Here is a 20,259-nt window from a genome sequence, read left to right on the forward strand (position 1 = left end):
AATAGGAAAAACCAGAACAATTCATAATATATATATATACTTTATATATATATATATATATATATATATATATATACATATATTTATATTAAATCAAGTCATTAACAATATTAATTATTAACAGATATTAACCAATGCATAATTATATAAAAATATATTTAAATATATTAGAAAAAATAAAAAATATGATTGGTATATGAATATAATATATTACAATTCAATTAATTGTATACAGAATTATATGAAAAATCAATTCATTGAGGGCTTCGAAAAATAATATCTGAATTAACTTGGAAAAATAATATCTAAAAATAATGTTTTGTGGTAAAATTGTTTTTCTTGCCCCTTGGACACCTGTGGCCAATGAGTCATCAGGGCGTAACTTTCAGATCTAATTTTAGTGTTACTGAAATTTCTATTAGCGCACATCTGTTAGTTTCGGAAACCACCCACTGCACCTGATGGTTTCACTTCTTCATAGAACTGAAACCGAGAATAGCAGCGAAGTTTAACACTTAAAACATACAAAAATTATAAAGAACACTATTTTTTATATATTTTGTTTCCAAAATTTCTATGAAGTTGAAAATTATGTTTGAATGTCACCATATTTCAGTTGTTTGTGTATATACATTTTATCAGTACTTTCTGATTCAAAAGTATTATTAATAAAGACTAATAATAATTAATATTAATAATAAACTACATTTTAATGCATACAGGTAACTTAGTAAACTATGTATATTACATTTTTTTTTACTGTTGAACATTATTCAGCCTGTTATTAGTAATACATTTTTGAATTAACTATACATAAGATATTTTTAGTTATTTTCTCCTAATGCAATATCTAATATCTAACATTATCATTTTTTTAAAGAAAATTACGTAAAAATACAAGCACTGTTGAATAGTAATTATTATATTTCTTTAGTACGAAATGTCCTAATTTTTAACTCAGTTATACAAAAGGGAAATATCATTTTACCTATTTAGATTTTTTGTAGCAAAACATTGGTCAATAATTTCTGACTGTACCGAATACTCCTTATCTCACAAAATAAACTAAATAGTAACAATCATATACCATAGTAATTAGAGTCTAAAATCGCCATCATTTTTTAGATAAAGAAATATGATCGTTTATATTTATACTGGAAAAAATCAGAGCTAAAACAGACATAGTAATTTGCTAACAGTAAAAAATCGTATTATTATCTTTCGAATTGTCCTATTTTATACTAATAAAAAATAACACAAAAATACATTTTATCCAAATTACAGATGCTAATGTTGAATTCTATCTTGTAACATTTAAACTAAAAAAAAAAATAAAAACTATACATTAGAGAAGAAAGAAACATTATTGAGTTCACGTATACCTATTTTGCTGGTCCTATTTGTTCAGACTAAACGATCACATTCTAAATTTTCGTTATTTTTCATTAGATAAGGTGTAGTTATCATTAAGAATAATATTAAGTATGGCGATCTTTCTTACCTTGGGTTACGGTGACCGGGGTGCCGGAACCCCAGATATCCATAGCATAGTAGCACATAACTAAATCCCTGTTCTCATGCTATACAAAATCACTATGCATTTGTGCCAACTACAACTAAAACAATTTTTAGACTATTCTGAATTTATTGCATGGATTAGATTTTTTTACAAAAAATGTATCCATGTATTTTATCAATGTGTAACCCTGTTCAAGAGACTTTAATAAATGTGGCAAAATATACTGCAAAACAGAATTTTGCCACTGTGACTAGTTTTAACACAAATGAAAAAAATGATATTAGTAAACCAATAGATCAAATGTCATGAAAAATGTCAAATGTACTGAACATTATTTTACGAATGAGAATAAATCGTAAAGACATAAAATGAAACAGTTACCTGATGTGACGGTGACCGTCGTCCCCGATCCCCAGTTCCCCAGCAAAAGCCCAGTACACTGTGGGACTTACAGCCAACAACTGTTACAAAATCTCCCTAAGACCTGCTAAAGTATTTCTAATACTGAGTAATAGGTATGTGAAAAAAGGTATCTAAACGTCCTAGAAATTTGGGAAATTAATAACGTAGTTAACATAATTGCAACAGAACATAGACAAAGTTGGTTTGCTTAAAGATTACAATGTGAAAATTACAATTTCATGCTAAAAAATGGTAGCTAAAGTTATTTTGCAGTTTGAAAGAATAGGTAAGAGAAAGGATGAGTTTGGCTTACCTGATGTGACCAGGACGTCGGTTCCTTGTCCCCACTTGTCGAAGTAGTCACAGTGAATAAATTAGCTGACACTTGCTGTCAAATACTGTTATTGGAATCTACAACTAACTGCTGGGAGCTCTATTGTTATACATTGTCCCTGCCTCATATGCTTTCTCACCCATCTGCTCCTACCACAGGCGCCTGACAACTACCAATATAAAATATTGATAGCAACCAATACTTCACTTATGTTAATAGCACTAATTTATTTTGAAAAAACTGAATTATTGCATTGCTATACTCATTATTAGCTTTAGAATACATCTAGAGACATTATTTCTGCCATACAATCATCTAAAAACGTTATATAGTGTAGGCACAGTTAAATCTAATTTTAACATTTTCTAAATTTAAAAATGCATCAAAACACAATTAAGAAACAGAAGTTTGTGGACAAAGGAAAAGGAGAAATAAAAATGTACCTGATGATACTGTGACAGAGGTCCCAGCTCCCCAGATATCCATGTAAGCATAGTCCACACAGTTTAATTTCATATTAACCAAAGAGCAAAAACCATGCAATGTTATGGAGGTAAAGAACTGTTTTTAGGTTACTCCTTGAATAATAATAATTGTCTTACCTATTGTGACTGTCATATGTGTACTGTTTCCTCAGATGAATAATATGTTGTATAAAATGCTACATTACGCTTCTTATTCTCTATTATCTTTGTATCACATGTTGCAGAGAATTGTTTAGCAATAGTTACCAGAGTCATTAACATTGTGTCTTACTGTTAATACAATTCAAATGCCAAAAAATGTTGCAGGTTTTCCAAAAACACAATCTCTGTAGTATTGAAAGAATTTGCCTTGGTTTAGTTCTTGAGTCATTTAGCCATACTGGCCTAAAAATGACAGATTCTGAATATTCTAAACACTTTTTTGAGCGAATAAGAAAAAAACCTGTTTTGCTCTAGTCTCTGAAGATTAATCACAACAGCCAAATGCATTAAAACTGCATGGGAGGACAACATCTTTATATTTAAAGAAGAGGGGTATAACATGTACAGTGGTGGAAAGGAGCTATTTTATGTGGTTTAGAGAGCAACATGGAAAAAATGTGAATTCTTTAATTTAAAGTTGTCTGTGGGGGTTGCCTAATTTTCTTTTTTTAACAACAGTCGCAGAAAGTGTTTGTCACATTGAGCCTGATTTAATAAAGCTTTCCAAGGCTGGAGATAATACACTTTCATTAGTGAAACTGGGTGATCCAGCAAATCTGGAATGGGTTTCCTAAAAGTCATTTGTTATTTGTTAGCAAATGTTTTCAGTCCTGGACCAGATTCATTCCAGGTTTGCTGGATCACCCAGCTTCACTGATGAAAGTGTATCCTCTCCTGCTTTGAAGAGCTATAATTAAATCAGGCCCAATGAGTGAATTAGTGGCACACTAAAGAAATGACAATCCTTTTTCAAACCGTGTAACTAAAAAAAATATTTACACTGGTGTGTATTTTTTTTTCACAGTGGTGACACAAATGGGTTGTGAAAACAAGTGATTCAGCCACACACTAAAGAATTAACAGTCCTCTTTTACAATTGGGCAAACTGTGTAACTACAAATATACAAATTCAAATAAAAATTGACAATCTCCTTTTAGAACTATGCAAATGGTGTACCTACAAATATATGCACAGTAATAAGTGTTCTCCCCGCAGTAAGTTCTATAAATCCTGCAAGTACAGTAAACTCTGCAATCTCCTCAGCGGTGGAAATCAGAAGTCAATTTTTGACCCCTAAAACATCCTGTCTCTGTCTATCTAGACAGCTGAATTTTGATAGAACATCAGCATTTTTTTGGTTTGGTTAGAATCATACGGCATAACCAAAATGGTGGGCCAAATTGACCACTTTTAGGTTCCAGGGTATGATTGCGCTCCAGTGGGGGGCAAAACACATTTGAGTGCACTAGTCCTATGATTACCTTGGTTAAAGCACATGTGTGAGATCAGCATTTTTTTCTCAGAGTAAAGAAAAGATCACTAGGTCATCTACACTTTTATAAAAAAAAATGTAAAAATTTTTGAGCTTGACACAGATTTATGGAGCTTGATTTATTAAAGCTCTCCATGGCTGCAGAACATTTATCAGTGAACTTGGGTGATAGGGCAAACCTGGAATGGATTTTTTAAAAGTAATTTGCTATTTTTTAGCAAATGTTTTCAATCCACTCTACCTTTTAAGACCTGCAGGGAAGGAGACCACAACTGTATATACCTGTCCTTGTGGGCCACAGCTCAAAAAGATAACATCATCAAAGCAGAACCCAACAGAAAATGTAAGCATTTTAAAGTTTCCAACAGTTTAAGAAAAAAATATTAACAATAATAGCAAATGATTGCAAAAACCAAAAAGACATAAGAGTAAGGAAACATGGATAAGAACAAAGAAAAGCTGGAGACCACAGTAACAAGCTAGATTTCGAAAACTCGAAAGTAGGTAAGATGGCTAATGGGTCAGGGATAAGAACAAAAGGAGATGGATAAAGTGTCTCCAACATCAGAACAAATGAGCTAAGCAATGAAGTAAATCTAAGTGACCCGTGTCTTATTAAATTTAGCTATGTCATTATTTAAAATACCAGGGAGTCCATCATTGGCCATAATCTAATTTAGTTTGTCCAATTAGAACTGTCTTCCAGTGCTTAGCTTTAGTGATTTTGGATGGCAAAAAATATACTTAATTAGTCTTCTAATGTATTTGGGAAAAGGGAGGTAAAAAAAAAGCACCCGTTCAAAATTTTTCACCTTGAAATAAGACCACCAGATGTGGACCATCGAGCCCCTGCCTCCACATGCCTGCCCAAAAAACACAAGTGGGGGGCCATTGGTTTAAACTTAGTGATCATTTCCAGGACCCTTTGCTCCCATCAATGACATATTGGGACTGATTTATTAAAACTCTCCAAGGCTAGAGAGGATACACTTTCATCAGTGAAGGCGGCTGATCCAGCAAACCTGGAATGGATTTGGTTCAGGATTGACAACATTTGCTAGCAAAATAGTAAATGTCTTTGAAGAAATCCAATCCTGGTTTGCTGGATCACCCAGCTTCACTGATGAAAGTGTACCCTCTCCAACCTTGGAGAGTTTTATTAAATCAGGCTCATTAGTGAAAACCTTGGAGAGGTAATTTGCTAATAACAGCCAGTTCTCCAATTCCCAAGGTAAGCCCAAATTTTTATTGCGCATGCATGCATATTTTTCAGAGCTGCTTAAGTACAATGCATTATCTAAACATGTCCCTTGAGTGGAAAATACACTTTTTAAAGTCTTAATAATGTCAATTTTGTATTTCATATTAATTATTTATAACATTCCTTACCTCTGTTGTTCTAAAAATATGTGCACAATAAGTCCAAATGAATAGCTACTATCCTTTACAAAGAACTCCATATCCCTAATGTCTGTGGCTATAATTCATACTCAGATTCAGATTGTGTTCATTTGTTGGCTCTCATTGTGTTGTATAGAGCTAAGAATGGTGTAAACACCCCTATTCACTAAACGCAATTTCAAGGAATCACGAAACATGTAGTTTTCTTTTAGGCAGGGAACTGGCTTTGTAGGCACAGTCATTAAAGTAAAACCGTCACAGTCTGGCTTATTCCAGTGCATTTGCTGTACCCTATTTTCTTTCTGATTTGAATAGTTAAGCTTCCAGGGTACTACTGCACTGTGATTTTTGACTATCCATCCAGGTGGATCAACAGACGATGAATGAGGAATGATCATAATGACAGTGAAGGGTAGAGAGAGTGCTGCGGGGTGCTCCTCTGTCATTCTCCCCCTCACCTCTCCATACAGAAGAACGGCGCTGTATGTACAGCACCCATTCATGCATCGTGCAGTCTTTTGTTTTTATTGCATGTGTGTATGCAGCCTTAGTTTATAATGCTGAAAAAAAATATATTGCAACTTTTAAAAAATATACACCAACCAATATGTTAAGACAAGTGTTGTTTTAATTTTATTAGTATATTCACATTTGAAATGTTTCTATATGGGAAACTCAGTTACTGTAAAGATATACTATTATATAGCAAACAAAAAAAAAATGAAATCCAATGACATATTTACAGATAGGTTGGATTTATAAGAAATAATGAGTTGAGAAAAATGCCTCTTAAGACAAAATATATCTCAAGAAACCCCAAATGTTCAGCAATTTTAAACACTTCTATGAAGTTCGGAGAAAAATATTTATCAATGAAAAGTGGTAGAATGGAAGAAATGTTTATTTGGATTCAACAGAAAATTTCCCACAAAAGAATGACACATAAATATCAGTTTATCTCCTGGGTTACCCTCACTAACTGGTCTGTTGTTTCTGAGGAGGAAGACAGTGCTCATAAGTAGGGAATATGGAGAGTTAAAAAACAGATCTCTGATTGTTTGGAATAGTGATAATACAAAAGGAACTAGTTAAAAAGTAAAGTAAAAATAATATCATTACAAGGTATTTATCAGTAATGCCTGAAAATATCACCCACAAATTTACAGCCAGCTCTTGCCAATTATGCCAGCAGAACTGTCCCAGTGAAGATAGACAAAGAGAAACACTCAAGCAGTTTAGATAAAATTTTGTAGGTTGTACCTCCTATGTCCTATAACTGGTTTAATAATACACAGGCCTGTTTGCTTTAATTTTTATTACTTCCCCTGACAGCTTTAGATCTTCTAAAAATAGATGATTGTTTAGGAAATAATAAAGCACAGAAAAACAAAAAATGAATCAATAATATGAATCATCAGTCTATTGTCGCTCTGCAAAGTGCATTTTTTTCTTATTCTATCTCATTTAAAGTAATGAAATCAAATACCCAAACAAATGAAAGAGTCCATATTATATTTAATCCAAAGTGAAAAAAATCTCCAATATTCTCAGTGCTTTAGCTGCTATTTTGCTTCTCCACCCGCAGATTCAAACAATCTGTCCCGAATCCCAGTCATTTATGGGATTTTGTCTGCTCAACCAAGGCAGCCCCAAAATTAGAGGTGAGGAAGGCATATCAAGCAGAAAAATTCAACATTTTCGGAATAGGTAACCCCCACTTTCACCAAAATCTCAGGAGTAACTGTATGGGTTTCCCCAGCTGCAGAGGAGAGTCATCAATAGCCAATACACACACAGATTCAAGTGGCCTAATAGTAGGGATTCCCAAAGAGCGTGCTAGGGCCTTTTCCAAAAAGTTGCCAGCTGCACCGCTATCCAAAAAGACCTGACAATGTTTCACATTAGAACCCCAGGAAATTTCAACAGGCAATAACACAGGATCTGACTTTAGAAAATGCACCTGCTGACCTAGGGAGCTTTCCTTTGAGCCCCCCTAAGCGCTGAAGTTTCACGACTTCCTCCTAGTGCAGGATCGCACAAAATGGCCCGATTCCCACAGTACAAACAGAGACCCTTATCCCTCCTTCCTGACCTTACTGCGGCCGGCAGCTTTGAAGAGCCCAATTGCATCGGCTCTTCGGTCCGATTGGGAGGTGGACTGGGTGCAGGGACAGCCAAGCCCTCAGCAAAGGCCATTGGTGCAGGCAGTTTCTCCAAACTGCACTTGGGAATTCTGTGATCAATCCGGATGGTCAACATCATCATTTCATCCAGAGTCTCTGGCATGGGGTAATTGACCAGGATGTTCTTGATGGCATCAGATAGGCCCTAATGGAATTGGCTTTTGAGAGCAGAGTCATTCCGTTAGAAGCTGACAGCCCAGTGGCGTAACTCCGCGGCATACTCTTCTGCCCACTAGTTGCCTTGTCGGGGACTTCTTTGTTTTGTTTCAGTAGTTGGGGTCAGGTCTGGGTCTGCATACAAGACTCCCATGGCCTTCAAAAAAGTATCCACAGAGGAGAGGGCAGGATGTCCCTGTGGCTAATTAAAGGCCCAAGTCTGGGAATCTCCATGGAGAAGGGATATGACCAGGCTGACCCTCTGTGTCTCCGTACCTGATTAGATTGGTCGCAGCTGGAAATAAAGTTTGCAGGACTGCATGAAATTCAAAAACTGGCAGCATTCTCCAGAAAACTTCTCAGGAAGGGGAAACTTGGATTCAACAGCAACTGCCACAGCAGGAGCAAAGTTTTGCCTCTGGCCTTCCTGCATGGTGACTCACTGTGCCAATTGATTAACAGCACCAGTCAGTCAATCTTCCATGAATTTTTATATAATTTTGGCCGGTTATATTGTAAGACCTGGATCTATGTCGGTATTCCTCAGACACCAATCCCGCAATCTATGCCGCAGTCTTCGTCTATAGCAGCTCCCGCTTAGCCTAGGAAGACTGGTTGTGTCTCCCAGCACTCGGTTGCCCCAGGACTTGGTGCCCACTAAATTCACACAGGGCCACACATGCAGAGTAAAAGACAGGAATCCAAAAACTATCAAAGGATAGAACACAGGAAATCAGTCCATCCAGCGCAGTACAAAGGGGGAGGCAAAAACATTGGCGGGTCGGGAAAGCAGAGGTCGGTCCAGGCAGAATTCAAATGGGTAATCAGAAAACAAGCATAGGTCAGCAACAGGAAAATTCATAAAAACACTCCAACAGAGAGGCTACAAGGCCCCAGCAGCCAATGACAGCCTGGGATTAACAGGAACTACTCAGCTGCACACAACTCAATTCACTTCAGCTGTGCAGCCTCAGTGCACAGGATGCCGAAGAAAACCTCAGCCACAGGGATGCTGCAACCTACAGGGTACTGATCCTGCAACCCCAGTGCTACCTTGAGCGCAGCCGCCGGAGGGAATAGGCTGCGCGCACCCCCCTGGGGTGAGGTATCACCTGGGCACTTAAGCCCGGAGGGCGCATTCTAACACTCTGCTTGTGTGTTGTGCTTGTTCCACCGCAGCAAGCCCCTGAAGACAGGTTGCCTCTCCCAGCACTCGGTTGCTCCCAGAACTTTATGGGCAACAGATGCTGTCTAGGGATGGACTGGCAGCAAGTCAGGAGCCCACAGAAAAAGTAGTATCAATATTCTAACAGAGACAAGTTCAGAATACAGAGCAGAGGTCATACACAGAATATTTGTCCACCAAACGAAGAACACAAGGGCAAAACACAATCAGAGTCGTGGTCACAGGCAAAAGGTCGGTCTAGGCTACATACAAGCGATCAGGAACAGGTCAGGAACAGGCAAGGTCAGCAACAGTAAATCAGAAGGAAACACACTTCAGCAGAGATTTGCCTTGCTATAACGCTACAACAGGCACTGGTGACTGGGAGCAGAGAGGCCTTAACCTGCCTAGGGGTCTAATGCCCTTAAAATATCCAAGCAAAAAGAAGTACAATTTTTCAATTTTTTGCATGGAAATGTATTTTTTAATGTAGGCTGTAATTCTTAGGCATACCTCACTGATATTTCATAAATATAATATTAAACTTTAAATAACAAAACACAAAAATCTGTTAAAAAATATTTCAACATGTAATGTAACTGTATAGTAGCATATATGAATCCAATACAAAATTTTTTGAATTCTCTGCCGATCCTCCCGCCCGACGTCAGCAGTAAACCCCATAGTGCATCGTCTATGCACTTCGTGGCTGGAGATCGGAGGAGGAGGATGTGTCCCCAGGACCTGCCGGGACCAGCAAGATGCCAAGGGACAGCGATAGAACAAGGTAAGTGTTTTTTTAGTTAAAAACGACCCCGAGTGTGACCGATTACCGCTTTTTGCAAGTAAAATCCACCCCGAGTCACATTCGAGATTACCGCTAGGGGGGTTAAAGTCCCAGCAGCCAATAGTACAAGACTCGGTCAGGAGCTGATCAGCCTCTAGAATCCCCTTCAGCTGTACACAGCCTAACAATGGATGCTGGGCATACCAAATTACATCAGGCTGCACAGCTAAAGGGAAGTAGGGGCTGCTGCTACCATAGTTTTCCTGGCTGCTGCAAGTGACATTGCTGGACAGAACAAACAGTGTTTAATACTGCAATGGTGCACAGCACGGAGTCACCGGACATATGAGCATCAAAGTGTAAATAGCTGCCCCTACTATGGGCCTGCTTTATTAAAGCTCTCCAAGGCTGGAGAAGATACACTTTCATCAGTAAAGCTGGGTGAACCAGCAAACCTAAAATGGATCTGGTCCAAGATTAAAAACATTTGCTATCAAATAGCAAATGACTTTAAAGAAATTAATTTCAGGTTTGCTGGATAACCTAGCTTTACTGAAAAAAGTGTATCCTCCCCAGCCTTGGAGAGCTAATAAATTAGGCCAATGAATACATTTTGGTTGTAGAAGTATTGTAAAAGTAGCTACTCCCTTTTGAAAATGTTACTTGCGTAATACGGACAGAATTAGAACGCCAGGGAGGTTAATACGTTTTAGAGGAAAAAAAATACAATTAGAACATGGTGTTCTTGTGTTGTTCTCATAAAAGGGGGCACATAATTGAGTTTTTCAGGGAAATTAAGGAACCGTGCCAACTCATCGTGTGGTCCCTGCACCCTTTTTACTAACAGCCAATAAAAAGCTTAACATAACAAATAACTAGAAGTGCTTTTTATCTATAAACTGACTTAAGCTGCGTACACACGTCAGATTTTTATCGCCCGATAATCCGCATCTGCCAAATATCGGGCGAAAATCTGCCGTGTGTACAGTCGCTCTCCCCCTCCCCTTTCTAAAGAGCAAGAACGGTGCTGTATGTACAGCACTGTTCATGCATCGTGCAGTCCCTTGTCGTTGGAAAGGATCGTGAAATTATTGTTGTCGCTTTTAAAAGGGCAATCTATGAATATTTGTTAAATAAGGTACATAAAAATGGTACAACTTGTATGCCAGCCATACATTCACAATTATGACTTTTTATTCTTCCAAAAGAGGATTTAAAAACAATTAGGATACTCCTCAAATGCTGCATGAGTTACATTCAAATCATGCTGTGCTCTACTGTGCTAAACATTACAGTACAGTTGCACAAGTGCCCAGGAGGACCCAAGAAAACAAGTATTCAAAATGAAAAGGATAATAAAGTACCAAAAAGGATCCATGAAGATAAATAAGTACCCAACAGGGGGGTAAACAAGTACCTAAGGGGATACAAGACAATTAGAAAGTATTAGAAAGTGTAGCTGTTAAATAAAATCTACTTGTGGATACATATATACTTGTTATTTTGTAAGTGTATAAACAATATAAGTTAACTATGATAATCACACAAAGACGTTTTTAGGTATTAAACCGAATGATTTCAATTATGTATATCAAATTTATGATACACTTAGAGATGAAGGGTCACTTGTTAAATATGATGTCCTAAGATACTGATGCAAATGGTTGAAAAGAAAATTAAAAGTTATATGTGATTTTACTTAATTGGCAAAGGAATATTATCCTAATTATTGGATAGGACACAATTCAATACAATACATTTTCAACCCAAAGCCCCTAAAATAGTAATTAAAAACATAATAAAAAATAAACAAATAATAAAACTGCAGCTGCTTTTTGAACATAATTTAAATATTATTATTTTGGAATGTTGTGTTATCAGGGGATGTAATATTTTGTACAATAGACTGACTTATTGTTGCAATTTCAACAATGTTGTTAAGTAAATTGAATATGTAAAAAAAAATGCAATTTGTTGCCTCTTTCCCTTTCTTCTGGGCTATGTGGTGACTAATACTTAGATACGTTAGGTTTTTGTGTTGATGTTCAACACTGTGCCCCCACCCCACACCATGACTTAACATTGCACAATAACCTCAGAGCAGGCTTCCCTATGATTGCAGATGTGCTGCAGACTAAAACTATTCCTTTTTATTTATTATGCAAATTTGAGTGACACTGAAAAATGCTGAACTCTTTCAATAATACCAGTATATTGTGGATTAGTTTGTTCATAAAGAAAGTGTGATATGATTTATTTTGCCCATTGATTAAAATGCACATTTTTGAAACTGTGTCTGTATCAGGTGTAGTTACAAACATAACTACATAACGTGAGAATTCAACATACTCAAAAACACTATTTTCTGGCATTATTTGAAAAAGAAAAGAGAAAATACAGGACTGTAGTTTGTAAAAAGTTACATGCTTTGTATACAAATAAACAGGCCAATTTTAATCATGGAAAATACCTAATAAAATAATGCTTAGACCTTTGTAATATCTGCTAAATAAACTTTTTTCTTAAATACACAAAGCATAATTGACTACTAAAAGAGGCAAATAATTTTACTATTTATGTTACATCTCTGCTCTTCATTCCTAATGTATAAATCTGAAAATGTATTTTACATACATTCTGATATAACATATACTTTATGTTTAAACACATACCTTTTTTATGGAATATTCCTTTTTCAGAGCGCTTTTTCAAAATAACGACGATACCCATTATTCTTGCTTTTGCTAATTCCAACTGCAATAAACTCCAGCATTAGTGTTTCAACTATGGTTTTTGTTGTAGAACTAAGCACAGTGCCAGTTCCCACAATGATACATGCAACCACATAAACTATCATGGGACCACAACAGGCTGCATACACAAAAAGGATGGATTTCTTCAATGTCATTTGCTATTTGCTAGCAAATGTTTTGAATCCTGGACCAGATTCGTTCCAGGTTTTCTGGATCACCCAGCTTCACTGATAAAAATGTATCATCTCCAGCCTTGGAGAGCTCTAAAATACCAGGCCCAATTATCCAGTCATCTGCACACAAAATTCATGTTTTATTACATGAATTTTACTGCATTCACTAAACTGAGTAAATTATCTTTTGCAGAGGGGCAATAGCAGTAATTCAGTTTTTAAGTTATAAGTAAATCAAATCCAGTGAAGAGAGATTCGTTGTTATGTTTTTCATTATATTAGAAACAGCTGGAGAACTTTGTGTGCAATGAAATACCAGAAACATGTATCTTCTGTGTTGTCTCTTTTCCATTGTGAATATTCATGCCCAGAAACGCATGCAGCTACAAATACATGTCTTCCTTGCAATCATATTATGTAACAGCTGGTTAAAAAGCATCATCACTCAAATATTAGATGTTTTCTCTTGCTTTGAGCATATCTCATGTATGTATTCAGCTTTACTGTCAACCCATGGCCTATAGAAATGAAATTCACAAGAAAGAAAGCTCATGGCATAAATTGTGTAACCTCCAATTAAATGACAAACTGAACTGCATTATACGTGCACCAAGTCATAGTAGCAACCACAAGGAAAAAAAGCTAAATATTCAAAGTATGCAATAGAAACCATGAAATATATAAACATACCGAGCTCAGATACATATAACGTACTCAGATAAATGAAACTAAATATGTCTACATAAAACAAAGTTTAAACATATTAACAAGGTACCGTGTATCTGTGGGAGGATGAGAAGGAGAGGAGGGGGGAAAGCCAAGCTTTTGAAGGGCAACCAGAGTTAAATTTAAAAACACAAAATGTTATTGTTCCAACAACATAATTTAAAAGATTAAGAGCTGTGTCTCCATAAATGAATCATAGGCTAACATATAACCACTAGTTTCACAGGAAATAGCAATATGGTTTAGTATCACACTAGGTTACCGATGGCGATAAGGTGTCCCACCCGACGCATTTCGCCCGAACCGGGCTACCTCAGGGGTAAGGGGAAACATTTCTATTGCTGGGGCTTTTTACCGCATTAGGAGCCTTGTGATACCAAATTGCTACTTGTAAGGGATATGATAGTGAGACCGATATCAATTTGGACATACTGCTGGTGTTTCCAGACGTCCGAGTGGAGTGAACCGTGTGATAGAAGCTTAAAATGTTTATTCTATGACTTTCATATGCACAATGGTTATGACATCTCTGTCTTAGTAGAAGTAAATGACAGTGAACCAGAACTAATCACAAAGAAGTGATAGAAAAACTCACTTTGTATGATCACCTTTTCTGCTGATTATCAGGACAATCATGTTGAGGGCTCCAGCAGTAGTCCGCCATCATGTGTCTATCACATCTCCCCTTGTTCCTCACTGAAATCGCTAAGGTTTCTGGAAATTTTTGAAAATGACTATGGAGATAGTGTACCTTTATGCTCAAATTTTGAAAGATTAAGAACAAGTTTTGTACCAGTTCTTCACAATTTTGTGCTTTATGGTTACCCAAGAGGTTCTTGACAACCATGACATAGCTGTGCCAGGGAGAAGCCTCAGTATCAGTCATGTAACTTGTGAAATTTGAATCATGTATCAGTTTCTGAACCTGGGGCCTATCAAAGATTCCTGCTTTAATTTTTCAATACTCAATCCAGGGAAGAATCTACAAATGTATTGGATGCAATCACCGTCCTTGTTCAGAGCTCTAACAAATTGCATCATTAATCCCCACTGTATGTGTAGAGGAGGGAGAATTATTTTTTCTTTGTCAACCATTGGCTTGTTGATGTTTGCTGCACCTTTTTGCATGTTTTCCCTTGGAGGCAATTTATTTGGGATGTTACAACAGTACACAAAGTGTCACCTCTCTTGTCCTTCATATTCACTTCCACAACTAACTCGTGGATTACACTCCAAACCCTGTATAGCCTCCATGTTGGATACAAGAATATCAGGGAGTGTAATGAACACTGGTATGGGAACATCAGCACCATGCGGCACAGGTCTTCTTTCTGATCCCAAATCAGGGTACGCCCACTTATTTTTATTGTAACAATTGAAACCTTTTACATTCACAGCACAAAAATAACAATCATTATGATGCTTTTGGACTATTTTGGACTATTTTGTACACCAAATTTCAAATTTTTAAGTTCTCCATTTTTCCACTGAAGTAGACACTCTACACAAGTTTTGCATACCATATGGGCCCAATACTTATCTTGTTCCCCTGTTTTGTAATATCAAAATATGCAAGATAAGCTTGTTTCACAAATTCTGTAATGTTTCCTCTCTGTTTTTGCCACAAATGTAGCAAAATACATTAGGGTCATTTAATCAATTTTATCTTAAAGAACTCTTCTTGAAGAATCTTTCTGTAAAAAAAGAAAATGTATGAATAAAAAGAAGGCAAATAGCGTTTAATGAAAATAATGCTACATTTAATATATAAAATGCAAAACATTGGTGTAAATAAAGATTTATAATAATATGCTGTGTTAACATTTGTTGTTGATAAAAGCGTCTATTCTGATTCCTGTATCACAAGAACTAGAGCCAAATCAATGAAACTGATGTCATTTCTGAATTCAGCAGACCTAAAATACACTAAATTTATTGAAAAATCCATGGCAAGTGAAATATTGTTTTTGAGCTTTGTAATATATATATTGCACACCTAATCCAAAACAGGAGAACAGTCTGGGTGACAACCGTGACTTCCATCATAGTTATAGAGAAGTTGTGGGTATAGCCACTCTGGGATAGGAAGAGTGGTTTTAGCAGGATTACAAACCTATAGATTAGAAAAAGGTGATAAAGGAAATAGACTAAAAAATGAAATTAACAAATTAAGCTTCCACATTTATGGTGGAACTAAACTTTTTTCAAAAAAAGTGCAATCAGCTTTTCAAAATACACTCAGACGTCCCTGTTTGTGGTCACAGCTACTTCAAATACAAAGTAGGTTTAATTTTTAGCAATTAGTTTTAGTGGGGGGTTCAGTTCATTGAAGTTCATTGAAAGGGCTAGCAGCTTGTGAAATTCAATGTCAAATGGTTGTTTAACTTCTTCAGTGATGGATGTTAGGGGTGATAATACACATCTATTGGTCTGTTTGGTTTAGCAATGGTCTCCAATAGTTTTGTGGAAATGCATTCTAATAAACATATTGAAAACTTGGGGTGCAACATCTTTTTCTTTCATATAAATGTCAAAAAAATTGTTTTTGAGATTTTTCACACTTGTTGTGTTAGTACTAGACATTTACATTGAAGGTTTATGTACATAGACAAAACACTGTGCCACCCCAGGTATCACTGTGATAGAAGGCTTTACAGAAACTAATCTAAATAAATGTAAACCCCAATGTAAATCACAGATTACATCTAAATCAACAAAATATATAGTTAATACAATAAAATATATTTAATTTATTTAAAGTACATAATTCATATATACTTTTTGTCTTAATTGCATAATTCAATATATTTTGTGTAAATAAATTGAACAAACATCCACATGAATATCTAAATATAGTGTTACTAAATCCTTGCCAAACCAAAAATCATGTCCTTCTACTAAAGACCAAATCATATTTCTGGGATATCCTATGTTTTTAATTTTTCAATAGTGCAGCCTTCCTTAACCAGTGTTCCTTAAAGGTTGTTAAAGGTTACTCTAGCATAGGTTACTATTTCTGCCTATACCATAAGTTACCACCAACACTAATACTCTTTCAGTCTGTAAGGTAGGGCATTCTTTTCACTGATCACCAACGCAAGGGAACTCCTTTGAGTCACTGTTTTTTTTAGGGTTCTTCTCTCCCTAGCTATCTGTGTAAGGGGTATAGTGGTAAACTGTTTTATTTTATTTTATTTTTAAAGTTTATTACTTATAATGGATTACACTGATTGATTATTACATACAGATCAATTTCAAATGTACACACAAATGTGTTCATATGTTTCAAATGTAAACAGACTTCTGTGAAAAAAACATTCCAATTAATAAAATAAAGTAATCATTCTCAATTACTGCAATAAAACACATGGACCTGGAAGATTCCCACGAGGGAATGTTTAAAGGAATGTCTGATTTTTTGGTTTACGTGTTAAATATATATTATACAATAGATTTGTCCCGCTAAAAAGCTACTTTAAAAGGGATCATTCAATTTAAAGTGCAACAATGTAAATTATATTCATTGCAAGAATGTTAGTGAATTGAATTTTAAATTCATACCTTTTTCTTTTTTGAAGAAATTATTGTCTGTTCTTGCACTACATTCATAAGTACATCCATTTGGAAAAAATCTACAAGAACATGATTGTTCATCTGTCCCCCTGCATCAGGGATGTTCAGATTGGTGATATCGTTGTTGGAAAGTTTCGTCCTCTCAGCATAACTGTCCAATCCACTGTCCTGAAAATAACAAAAACTGCAAGAACCAAGAAACCATTCAAGAAGTTTTAATTCTAAACCAAATGGTCTTTCAGGTCAAATAACTTTGCAAAAAATTATTGTTTGGTTTGTCATTTCTAATTTTCTCAGTTTTGTAATGAGAGAATATGCATTGTCTGCTTGCCTTTAGATGTGAATACATCATGGTAAGTATCTCACTAAAAATGAAACTCTTACTGAAGGGGGTGGCAATATTTCACAGAAGCAGGAAGTCAAATTTCTTGGGGCCAATGATGCACAGACACCTTAAAGGTGGATTCTGCATTAAATCAACATTTTGACTTATTTAATTCCCAGGTTCAATAGAAAAGTTAAACGCAAATAGCATTAGTCATTAGTCAATAGCCAATAGTTAGTGCAGAAGTTAGCAACTGAAACCTAAAACAATTTATTAAAGTATATATATCTACTTTGTAGGAGTAGCCCTGCTATAACGAAATGTGTTTATGTCTAGAGTTCAGTTAAACTAAACTTGAAGTTATAAAACTACATTTAAGGATGCCCAGAGATGGGCTATGTGATAAAACGCTAATATTTTTTAGTAAAGGTAAATGTAAGGATGTAAGTTAAAGCCATCAGATTATTATTTATTTTTTTGTTTTTTCTATATACCCTTGGTTTAATCTTTTGTCTTCTAATATCCACATTCAGGATGTGGTGTAACAGAAATAGCCACCTGAGTTTTTCATCCTGTGTTTTATAAATTATTAGATCTTTTTTTCTCAATAACTATTCTTAGCAGAAAATGAAGTCCAAATTAGAAAAAAAAATGACTAGAACACTTTTTACATCTGGATTCATTAAAATTTGCTAAATGTTTAAAGTAAAAAAACTCCAGGAAACATGAAGAATGTTATTACTGACCATTTGAAACTGCTAAAACCCAAGTTATTATACTTACCCTCTTGTTTTTTATCCTTTCTAAAAATGTATTTTTTTAAGGACGAACTCTCTGGTAAAATATGTTCATTTGCCAATATGATACTGGGATTATTAAGGCTACTTTGGCAATTTATTAACCTCAAAGGGGAACTATAGCTAACATACACTGGCTGTTTTTAGTGGAAAATGTGAATTTTATAAGCAAAACAAAGTCCTGACATCAACCCTATTAAACCCCTATGGAAGGATTTGCAACACTGAATTGTGAGCTAGTCCAACATCAGTAACTGATGTCACAATTGAAATTTTGGCTGAATACTCACACAATTATACAGGCAAAAAAAGAAAAAAAAGGGAAAGTGTTACAGCTTCAAAGGAGAAAGGGGATGACCATCAAGCTTATATAGGTGTCCACAAATATTTAGATAAATAGTGATGGTCTGAAGGGGTTTAAATTTGCCTATGCAAATAAAACCGGCCAATATTAGGTGATTATACAATGTTGAAGAGAAAGTAGGTTTGTATAGGTACAGCAGTTGACTATAAATAACTGACCCTTTGCAAAGGAGAACCAATCTACATACCTGGTGCCCAAAGGTAGTATCATCAGGTGTGGGGCAGGTGCCTGAGAAATCTGGGGAAAAAATTACATTATTTAAATAAGAGATTTGGGGTTACATTTTGATGCTATAATTTGTTATATCAACATACAAATGTTGAAAATATGTATTGTTACTATTGTAAGTATTACAGTTAGCACTTCATCACATCTAAAAACAGAAGCTGACAAAGATCATCAAGGTTAATTCACTTGACCAATGTACAGATGTACATCCTTTATAAATAAAGCAAACACTGCCTACATGAATATTTAGCAATTGCCATTATAAATTTACAGTATGTTTCATAGAACACATCATTTATATAACTAACAATGAAACTTCCCATTTACCTTCCTGTTTTACATAAAGAAGCCTGCTTAAAGTTTTGGTATTAGTTTATATCACTGTGGCTACTCCAGCCACCCAAAATACACAATGATAAAAACCAGTACAAAAACTCCTATGTTACATTACTGGACATCATCTATTCATCCATACTATTTTACTAGCACTACATAATTACTTTTAATTAATAAAACAATTTTACCCATAGCCATCATTTTGTCAAAAAACATAGAACACAAAACATATTTAATCTCCACTAGAAAAAATACTTCCAGAGGTGAGGGCAATTGTCAAAAACGGTTGCCGCATCTGACTATGAACCTCTGGACCTGTTAAAGTATACTGCAAACTCTGTCAATGTTGCTAGGCAGTGTGTCTTCAATTAAATTTAAAAACTTACATAAATAAAAGCAAGTGAAAAACAAAAAAAATTATACACTAAACTTTATCAATGCCAAATTAGCAGTAATTCTTTATCACAATACAATATTTGTGTGGGGTAATGCTTCAGATTGACTTTACTGTGTAAAGTGTTCACTTGAATTTTGAAGTCTCATTACTTTCAAGATAATATCCTTCTAGCAGCAGCAATTCTTTGACATCATGGGTACATTGATATGTTATGAGGGGAGGAAATAGCTACATTTAATATGGGTGTGGGAGGAAATGGTGGCTACCCTTCAAGTGGGGGGAATAATGACTACACTTGTTATGGGAGTGATGAAGGAGGCACATGAGAAGAATATTAATGCAGTTGTAATACGGGCAAATAATTGGAGCATCTCTTTTCCATGAGTGGGAATTGGGAATGACACCATTACTTCCTGAACTGGGTGACACCAACACTAGGGACACTTTCAGTTCAGGCAGTTTAATGGGGATTAAACCATTTAACTTCATCAAGATGTCTGTATGTCTTGGCTATATTGGCTATATTGTGTTGGTCTGAAAGGGTCTAACATTACTCATGTCAGTAAAACAAGGCACTGGGCGTGCCAAATGTGATAGACTATTGTTAAAGAAGGCAAGCAGGCTGGTGTAAGAGTGTGACCATACATTAACTGCCCTTTGCATACCTGGTGCCCAAAAGC

General features: G+C 35.6%; 4 gene segments (V, D, J or C); all 4 read right to left on the minus strand.

Annotated features, from left to right (window-relative positions):
• The window catches only part of LOC140333456 (Ig gamma-2C chain C region-like), a 186,021-nt gene extending 183,859 nt beyond the window's left edge, over positions 1-2,162 (minus strand). Inside the window, exon 1 of the C gene segment in view lies at positions 1,901-2,162.
• LOC140333454 (Ig gamma-2C chain C region-like) overlaps positions 1-2,756 on the minus strand; it is a 134,894-nt gene extending 132,138 nt beyond the window's left edge. Inside the window, 1 exon segment of the C gene segment in view lies at positions 2,699-2,756. Within this exon segment, the coding sequence occupies positions 2,699-2,741 (43 nt within the window).
• Positions 1-18,502, minus strand: part of LOC140333451 (Ig heavy chain C region, membrane-bound form-like) — a 63,539-nt gene extending 45,037 nt beyond the window's left edge. Inside the window, 2 exon segments of the C gene segment in view lie at positions 12,580-15,253; positions 17,121-18,502. Of these exon segments, the coding sequence occupies positions 12,580-12,637 (58 nt within the window).
• The window catches only part of LOC140333452 (immunoglobulin heavy constant mu-like), a gene marked incomplete in the record, with an annotated part of 720,383 nt that overhangs the window by 14,602 nt on the left and 685,522 nt on the right, over positions 1-20,259 (minus strand). The window contains 1 exon segment of the C gene segment in view: positions 2,235-2,282. Coding sequence covers positions 2,235-2,282 — 48 coding nt within the window.

This window comes from Pyxicephalus adspersus, chromosome 6 (assembly GCF_032062135.1).
Source record: "Pyxicephalus adspersus chromosome 6, UCB_Pads_2.0, whole genome shotgun sequence".
Taxonomy (NCBI): domain Eukaryota; kingdom Metazoa; phylum Chordata; class Amphibia; order Anura; family Pyxicephalidae; genus Pyxicephalus; species Pyxicephalus adspersus.